Source organism: Muscardinus avellanarius (assembly GCF_963383645.1).
Source record: "Muscardinus avellanarius genome assembly, chromosome: 1".
Taxonomy (NCBI): Eukaryota; Metazoa; Chordata; class Mammalia; order Rodentia; family Gliridae; genus Muscardinus; species Muscardinus avellanarius.
In genome coordinates this window covers 209,337,762-209,347,552 of record NC_137786.1, presented here as the reverse complement: position 1 = coordinate 209,347,552, position 9,791 = coordinate 209,337,762, and the positions used below count along the sequence as shown (strand labels likewise).

Below are 9,791 nucleotides of genomic sequence, written 5' to 3'. Positions count from 1 at the left end.
AGAAACAATACTCAGGACTTTTGAAATTAAAAATAAAGAGGCATTAAATTTGTTTATTTATTTATTTATTTATTTTGGTTGTACTGGGGTTTCTGGAAGCCCTTCTATCTCCAGGCTATACTCCCAGACCTATTTTATACTTTTTTATTTTTGGAAACAGGGTCTCTTTAGCCAGCGCGGCTGGCTTCGAACCTGCACGATCCTCCTGTCTCTGCCTCTCAAGCGCAGGGATTACAAGCGTGCGCCACCACGCCTGGCTGAGACATTAAATTTAAACAGATAAACAAAGCAGTCTCTGGGTCCGGGCCTAGGTGGCGTCAACATGGCTAAACGCACCAAGGTCGGCATCGTCGGTAAATACGGGACCCGCTATGGTGCCTCCCTCCGGAAGATGATGAAGAAAACCGAAATCAGCCAGCACGCCAAGTACACCTGCTCCTTCTGCGGCAAAACCAAGATGAAGAGACGGGCGGTAGGGATCTGGCACTGTGGCTCTTGCATGAAAACTGTGGCTGGTGGTGCCTGGACCTACAACACAACTTCTGCCGTCAACAGTCAAGTCTGCCATCAGAAGGCTGAAGGAATTGAAAGACCAGTAGAAGCTCTACCATTTGAGACATCCTTAGCCTATAATAAATGGGTTAATTTATATTTAAAAAAAAAACAAAGCAAAACTTCAGAGAGGGATGGATTACACAATAGCTTAGATAGTTGTAGAGAGAACTGGTCAACTAGTAGACAGATCTGAGCACCTAAGGGCAGCACAGGAAGATACAGAGAAAGAAAGTATGTGAGAAGGGCTAGACCATGGGAGATAGAAAGACAATCCACAATACGCTCAGTAATATTTCTAGAAAGAGAGAATAGAAAGAATAAGAGAAAATAACTAAAGAGATAATTAGTCTATATTGAAAAAAAAAAGAGAAGCAATCCTCAGATTAAAGAAATACATAATTTTCTTTTCGGTAAAGACAAACCCCAAACTTATACATAAACGCTTCATAATAGCTGGGCATAGTGGCTCATGCTTGTAATCCCAGTACTTGGGAGGCTGAGACAGGAGAATTGCAGTTCATGGACATCCTCAGCTACTTATTGAGGCCCTTTGCAATTCAGTGAGACCCTGTTTCAAAATAAAAGAATAAAAAATAGGACTGGGGTGTAGCTCAGAGGTAGAATGCCCCTGAGTTCCATCATCAGTACCACTATATATATATAATGAAGTTATAGAACACCAAAAACAAAAAGAAAATCTGGAAAAGAGTTAGAAAAGATTGATATAAGAAGAAGAGGCTTTGCAGATGCTGCTATCACCTGTGGTTCTCTGTTGCCAGCCACCAGCCACGGTCAACCCCACAGTGTTCTTCCACATAGTGGTTGATGGCCTTTGGTTGCATCTCCTTTGAGCTATTTGCAGACAAAGTTTCAAAGACAGCAGAAAACTTTCATGATCTGAGCACTGGAAAGAAAGAATTTGGTTATAAGAGTTCCTGCTTTCATAGAATTATTCTAGGATTTATGTGCCAGGGTGGTGACTTCCCTCACCAAAATGGCACTGGTGGCAAGTCCATCTATGGGGAGAAATTTGATGATGAGAACTTCCTCCTGAAACAAACAGGTCCTGGTATTTTGTCCATGGCAAATGCTGGACCAGACACAAACGACTCCCAGTTTTTCATCTGCACTGCTAAGACTGAATGGTTGGATGGAAAGCGTTTGGTCTTTGGGAAGGTGATAGAGGACATGAACATTGTGGAAGCCATGGAGCACTTTGGGTCTAGGAGTGGCAAGCCCAGCAAGAAGATCACCATTGCCGACTGTGGACAGCTCTAATACACTTGACTTGTCTTTATCTTCTCCACCAAACCATTCCCTCTGTAGCTCAGGAGAACACCCCTACACCCCATCTGCTCACAATATTCTGTAATCTTGTTCTCGCTGCAGTTCTTTGGGTTCCACATTTCTTTAATTCCCCTCCAAGACTAGCTGGATTGCAGAGTTAAGTTTATGATTATGAATAAAAACTAAATAACAAAAAAGCAGAAGAAGGAGAAAGAAAAAAATGAAAGAAAAGGGAGAGAAAAGTATAACTTACTTTGTTACTAGACATACCAGACAGATCTGTCTTCTGTCTTTAAACCAGAGCCACCTCTTCCAGCTTTAGGGGCAGTTGACTTAACCCCTCTGAGTCTTACTTGCCACATCTGTAAAAGAAATATTAAGTTTAAAGCATCAATGCTAATCCTCATAACAACCCTACAAAATGTTTACCACACAGCCTTGTTTGTTAGTAAGTATTTGGCAAAAAGTGGGTATTAATGTTGTTGACGGAATTAACTTCCCCATATTATTAATTCCTATCATACCCTCCCCAGGCACCCAACCTCAGGATGATTAATATTTAGATGTTTGTCATATTGCAGAAAGATAAGTCTCTTTGCTAGAAAAGCAAACTTCTGCCATTGGGCTCCCTCAGCCCTCTAAAGCAGGCTGTAGAAATTGTGCCTCCCAGTAGTCTCATCAGCAGAACATCCCTAGTCAGCAGAACAGGTTATTCAAGAAGCAACTGTGGAATTTTTTTCTTTATTACCTTCCTTGTGTTCAATATTTCCCTAAAATTCAAAGATAAACACAGGGCAATTCATTGTTTATCTGGAGAGACGAACTTAAGAAGTCCTACTGAAAGATCCCATCACACATTCCTCTTATAGATTGCACTTATTATACTGTATATCTGCTAGATAAATTTCCATCCCTACTAGACTGTAAGCTCCACAAAGGCAGGCTCCTTACTTATCTGGCTCACTACTCAATCAGCATAAACACTTAGCTTATGGCCTGGGAGACACCTAAAAAGTTATTTAATCTACAGGTAGATAAACAAAACTTGAAGTTGGGGTGAAGTTCATCTGCTTTTGTACCTTCTGTACAGAGTAATGCAATATTTTTCTAGACCTGAAAGGGGTTCTAGAAACCCTGTAGTCTTTTAATTGATTTTCCAGATGAGGGAAATGAGGAGTTCCTTAATTAGTCTGAAAGTCCAGAGCTATTGAAGGGTGAAAATCAGACTCAAACTCAGTTCTTCCAGTTCCCAAACAATACTGCTTTACCTGTATTATGTTGCTCAAGTGACAAAGATCTTGGCCATGCAGACACAAAATAAAAAACAGTGTATGATTCCACTGAAATGAAATATAAAGAATCTGCAATTTTATAGAGAAAGTAGATTAGAGGTTACCGTAGGCTAGGGGAGGGAGAAGTGAGGAGTTACTACTTAGTGGTTATAGGTTTTTTTTTGGGGGGGTGATGAATATATTTTGGAAATAATGGTATGGTTATACAATATTGTGAATACATATCATGCAACTGAATTGTACACTTAAAAATGACTAAAATAAGCCGGGTGTGGTGGCACACATTTGTAATCTTATTACTCACGAGGCTGAGATAGGAGGATTGTAGGTTTGAGACCAGCCTAGGCAACTTAGTGAGATACTGTTTTAAAATGTAAGATAAAAAAGGCTGGAGGTATAGCTTGGAGGTGAAATGTCTCTGGGTTCAATCCCCAGTATCAAGAAAAAAATAAAAAGAGCAAATATTATATGTGTTTTACCATAACTTAAAAAAAGATCGAATTCTCTTAACCTTAACTCTCTAGGGCATTTGGAGATGGGGACAAAATTTTTAATGGGCATTAAAAGAAGTCATTGCAAAGAAAGTTTAAAATCAGGCAGAGAGAAATCATGATATAGGGCTATTGAATTAAAAGTGATGCTTTTTATGATTAACCCACAATTTCTCAGCAAAGTAAGATCTATACAGTGGTACTGAAAAAAAGCCAGTTCTATAAGCTACTTAACTTTTAGATAGGGCATAAAATAACTGTTTAAACCATAAAAGATACTATATAGCACCCAAGAAAGGGAAAAAAGAAGTGCTTTTTTGCATTTGTTCTTACTCAGTGAACAATTAGTTCTCTATTCTCCTGAAAAAAAAGTGCCATTAAGAGAAAAAATCCAAAAGTGTCAAGAAGACATATCCAAAATGGAAATAAAGCTGGAAAGATAAATAAAATAAGCATTCCTTTGCTATATTTGGTGGAATCCTGCAGAGAAAATATTCCAACCAGGCGGCAATGAGACAGAGTTTATTAATACAGTTTCCCCCACAGCAGGATACAGAAAGAGAAACTGGTAAAACAGTCACATTAAAAAATTATGACTCTTACATCTAATCTTTATGAACACACAGAAAAGAAACTGTCCTCTTGAGTTGTCCTTGGGCCGTGTTGAAATAGAGATGCAAGGAATTATTATTATTATTATTTTTTACTCCAAAGCATCATTTGCTCATAAATGGTTGGAGCAGACTGAAAGTTACTTCCCACATTTAAGGTATTTTAAAAATATTTGTAAGAAGATCCTATGTAAAATTTTGAGTGGTTCTTTAATTACATTTTGAATAAAGCACTTCAGTCTTTTTTTTCTAGAGTATACAGAATCTAAGTCTGTTTGTATTCCCTTCAGGGAGAAACTGTAGTGGGTGGTAAACTGGTTATGAATGGAATTCCCTTAGAATCTGAGAGTTGGAAGCCGGGCGTGGTGGCGTATGCTTGTAATCCCCACTTCTGGGAGGCAGAGACAGGAGGATCCTGCAGGTTTGAAGCCAGCCTCGCTGGCTTAAGAGATCCTGTTTCCAAAGAAAAATATAAAAATAGGTGGGAGTGTAACCCGGAAGTAGAAGGGTTTCCAGGAACTCCAGTACCACCAAAAAAAAAAAAAAAAAAAAAAAAGAATCTGAGAGCTGGAAGGGAGCTTATTGATCATCTAATCCAGTGATTTGCAGTCTACGCTGTCCCCCACTGATGAATTATGGAATCAATTTATAGGGTCATGATTAGCATTAGGAAGGAGGTGGAATAGAGTAAAATTGGAGTACAATTAGAGTAAAAGAAAGAAAAATATACCTATAGGAGAGAGAGAGAGAGAGAGAGAGAGAGAGAGAGAGAGAGAAAGAGAGTGTGTGTGTGTGTGTGTGTGTGTGTGTGTGTGTGTGTGTGTGTTGGGTTACAACGTTCAACTACGTATCATACTGTGAGTTCTAGGTAGGGCAACTGGAGTTAAGAGAGGGGAAATGAATGACTTTCTTGAATCACACAACCAGAAGTAGCCTGAGTCTCTTGACTACCAATATCCTATAGGACTCTATTCATCAAAATATACTTGGAGGAAGAGATCTACCCTGTCCCTATGGGTTTCTATGCCACCTTGGCAGCTGACTTTTTCTTCTCTTCTGGAACATTTCTTGTGCTTTCTTTGTGCCTCTCTCTAGTGTTCCTCCTGCCCTTCTACTATTTAAAATCAGTGATTCTGTAGGATAGGGCAAATAACCAGTACCCAGGCTTGGAAGATCCTTGACTCATGGATAACTCCTGGTAGCTCCGAAGGTTGCAAAATCCCACAGCCCACTGCTCCCTGAAGCTGATGAGCCACAGGAGCAATAGAATTACAGCCTCCCTGTGAAAAAAGGGGGCGGTACATGTGACAGCTCACATAGAGGGCATTTTCAGAAACAAGACAACCAGGTGACAACTGTGGGCTCTAGGTAATTCCTGCCAGATTCATGTCCTCTAGCTGGTCTTCCTGAGCAAGACAGAAGCAAGTGGAAAGTGTTCTGTAACTACAGCAATAGAGTTGGATTTATGAAATATGAGCCTGCGTAAAACTGGAGGTGCCTCTGGTTAGGACTTAGAGGAGAAAGGATCTACCCCACCAATAAACTAACATTTATATTGCCCTTACCATGTGCCAGGCACTCTTCTTAGAATGTTATAAATATTTACTAATTTAATCCACATAATCAACCTCTAGGATTTGGAGGACTCTTCTAGCTGCAGTTGTAGTCAGAAGGTTGAGAGTGTTGAGATGTGTTAAAATAATTTGTTTTTCTTTCTGATTCAAAGACAGGAGGGTGAGTATGTTTAATAGAGTTTAGAACTGTGTCATTGACAGAGCGAATTAATCAACAGTCAAACCCAGGGAGAAAAGGTCAACTGCCTACTTTTTCTTGGCAGAAGGAATTAGGAAGAGGATTGTTCTTGCAAAGATTCATCACTTTTTGATGCTTTCCAGAAGTGGTGATGGATTTGCAACGAGCCTTTTTCCGCCTCTTATATCTCCCTCATATATCTGCAGTACGGCTACCTTGGTGCATGGGTCTGCCGGGGCCTTAAACCACCCACTTAAAGCCATGTGGGGGTTGAACCTGTGCCCTGAGCGTGATGAGCCAGTCATTTTCATTGTGCTGGAAGAGGGTCTTCAGTAAATAATGTGTTGAGCTAATTTATCAGCACTGGTCCTGACCTTGGAGACAGCTAGATTTGGCTTTGATGAGGAAGATTAGTAGAAGCTTACTGAAGCCTAAGAAAGGCAAGAGTCTTTTTAAAAGAGGAATATGATATTTTTTTCTTTTTTGGTGTGTGTGTGTGTGTGTGTGTGTGTGTGATACTGGAGGTTGAACCCAGGGGCATTTTATCTCTGAGCCATACCTCCAGCCCTATTATTATTATTTTTTATTTTTGAAACAGGATCTCACTAAGTTGTGGAGGACCTCACTAAGCATCTGAGGCTGCTACAAACCTGTGATCATCCTGTCTTAGCCTCCCAAGTACTGCGATTTTAAGTATACGCGACCACATCTGGCTGGAGTTTTTTTTTATTTTTATTTTTTGGTGGTACTTGGGGTGGAACCCAGAGGCTTTCTACCTCCAGGGCTATACTCCCAAACCTATTTTATAATTTATTTGGAAATAGGGTCTCACTAAGTAGCTGAGGCTGGCTTCGAACCCACGCGATCCTCCTGTCTCAGCTTCCCAAGCGTGGGGATTAAAAACTTGTGCCACCACGCTCGGCTGAAGTGAGTTTTTTTTTTTTAAGCGCCTATTATGTGCCTTAATGTTTTATACGTTAACATTTAAATTCCACACTCTTATGATCGAATCTGCTCTTCATAGATGAGGGGACAAAATCAAATGACCTACTGAAGGTAAACAGGTAAAGGACAGAATTCAGAATATAGTCTGCCTGCAGAACTAGTACTCTTTGCAAATCATGCCGTGGCCTGAAAGGTGTGGCTTTTTTCTTTTTATATGAAAACTGATTTGTCCCCAGCAGCATTCACTGACCACGGCAAAACTCTAATTGATCTTTCCGTGCCACAGCCTACAGATTATACACAAGGAATAGCAACAGTTAAAAACCCTTCTCTGTAATTAAGTCTTGGTTCCCTTAACAACTCCACCATGTAATTAAACTTATTTCTCCAGCAGGCAGATATGGTTCACTAAGGCATCTGCGAAGAGCCATTTAAATTATGCTGCTTCTTGCTCATGGCTAAGCATGGTCAAGTCCGGGCTTGGAACTGAGGAACAGGAGGAATGCAGAGAATGCTACAGATCCAGAACTCAGGGAGCACACACTGTAGGAGTCTGGGTGAACTTCTGGTGCAAACTGGGAAACTTCCAACTTATTTCTGCTCATTGTTTCCCTCCATGGACTTGTGTAAAAATGCAGATTGCTAATTTTTTTAAAAAATTTTTTACTTTTTAGAGCAGCACCATTAACTTAGGCAGCAAATCTTCATAGCTGCTAATTATCAGAAATGGCAAATGTTTCTTTTTGCAAGGTGTGACCATCAGAGGTCTCATAATGTCTTTATAAAAAGGAGGTATTTGCCATTATCGGTACATTCTGTGGCTACTCTGTGAAAAAAAAATTGGCTTACACCACAAATAGTTTATGGGCTGTATATTTTTTCTTTGGCTAAGATTTGGCTTAGCATAACTCACTGAAAACATAAGGATGCCATTAAATGGTTAAATTACATACTGTGTTGTAGTGGAGAATGGGAAGGGGAACCCCACAGAGATTTAATATCTTCATGAGTCTATAAAACCCTAGATTTACAAATGCAAGTCAAATAAAGAAAAACTATTAAAGTTGTAATGTAAAGTTGTTTTGAGTTAAAGGTCATTAAAAAGAAAGGTAATAGGCAAGATCACTTGTGTCCAGATACCAAACAAAATGCTGAAACAGAACATTAAAATGGGCTGGCTGTAAAACAAAGTCCAACTCTCTCCTTCCCCTACATCAAAAAATCCAAAATCATTTTCTAAGTTTGCAGAAGAAATGCTCCCAAGTCTGCAGCCCCAAGTAAGGTTCCAAACGTCATGTACAAAGTACTAAACACTTTCATGGTTCACAGTGGCTGCTCTCAGGGGACCCTGCAGTCAGTACCAGGAAAACAGCACAACCTCTTCAGAGGATGGGTCGGGTCCAGATGTTGTAGATTACGATGAATGCAATGGAATGTATGCTAGGAGATTAGAGAAAAGAATTAATTTATGACTTTCTCTACCTGCTCGCAATATGTGCTCGGCGTATTATCTACACACACTGCGATGCAGTAATTACCATGCTGAAAAATGTGCACGTGACCACTGTCGTTAAGTTGAAAAGGGGCATTTTTCATATTTTAGTCCATACATCTGGTCCTATCATATTTGCCAAATGATTAATATAGGAATGTATTACAGTGAAATCCCTTCATATCAGTTTTGTCAGGAAATAGAACACTCTTCTCTCATCTCTTTCTCTCCCCATCTCCTCCTGCAGTCGAGGCTAAACTCAAAATTCCAGCACTTGGGTTCCTGTGAGTGGGGACAGGCTCTTGTCTTTTGTTCAGTAAGTTTCCGTCACAAATGGAATGGATATGCATCCTTTGTTTTAAAAGGACAACCTCAAGGAAAAAAGCCTGAAGCTTGTTCTGAAAGCAGATGGGGCATCAGATACCTCAAACAGATACAACCACAGGAATTAAATCCTAAATTTTAAACTCCCTTTTATTGAAATATAAGTTTGTTTAGTATATTTACACCACACTTTATGCACATATATACATAGAAGGCAAATTCTATCAAATAAAAAAGTTTTTCTTAATAAAAAAATTAAAATAGAAACAAAGTAAAGTGCACGGAACTGATTTTTTTTCCCCTCTCTTCTTCTGGTGAACATCATCATTGTCAAAATTTTGGTCAGTGGGGAGGGGCAGGAAAAAATGCTTCATTATTTGACTCAGTGCGTTCTTAGCCTTCAGGCCAAAAGGAGAGTTCAGGAATGAGTCAGATAAATTGTCAGGGTCTGCAGGGCTCCCCAGGGTGTGGAGGTCTTGCTCTCTTTGTCCTATGGGGAGCCTCCCCCTGTTCTGAACAGTGATCTCACCATCGTGGCGCTGGAACAAAGGGAGAACACAGGAAGGGTGCTCCACCAGCCAGTGTCACCGCCGGCTTCGGGGCCACCAGCGCTGCGTTTGGTAGGAAATTGCAGAATTCGTTCAACGGCTCCAACGGAAGTTTTCCTTTCTCGGAAAGGGGGTGGGGGAGTCCAAGAATAAGGGTGCATCTCCCACAGAGAAGGCTACCCAGGGGCCAAACCCGGGCAGCCGGCTTCTTCGGATCCAATCTCCTCGAGGGAACAGGAAAGAATCCTTTTATAAGCTGGGTGGAGGGAATGTTATACTCCTCTCCCGGGCGAGTTCGTCCTCCCAGAACTTTGAAAGGAACCTGCCTGGAATTAAGAAAGGGGCGGGTGGGCGAAGCCGAAGTTTTCGGACACCTTTGTGCCCAAGCCACTGGCTGGGCGTTGGCCGGCTGGTCCCAGGCAGCGGCGGAGGCGACGGCCCTTCCCCCATCACCCACACCCCAGTCCCAGATTATCGTCTTTCTTTGGGTGATG

The 9,791-nt window shown here is 40.8% G+C and overlaps 1 protein-coding gene and 1 pseudogene across 2 annotated transcripts; both read left to right on the top strand.

The window, feature by feature from the left end:
• The first annotated feature begins 322 nt into the window (after positions 1-322).
• Positions 323-599, top strand: LOC308276195 (large ribosomal subunit protein eL43-like; annotated as a pseudogene). The gene has a single exon. The product of its transcript is annotated as a large ribosomal subunit protein eL43-like (transcript).
• Positions 600-1,518: 919 nt separating this feature from the next.
• LOC308274250 (peptidyl-prolyl cis-trans isomerase A-like) lies at positions 1,519-1,833 on the top strand (the record flags this gene model as incomplete). Its single annotated transcript, XM_080711813.1, has 1 exon — positions 1,519-1,833. The coding sequence occupies one exon, from the start codon at positions 1,519-1,521 to the stop codon at positions 1,831-1,833; it is 315 nt and encodes a 104-aa protein (XP_080567939.1).
• Between the last annotated feature and the right edge of the window lie 7,958 nt (positions 1,834-9,791).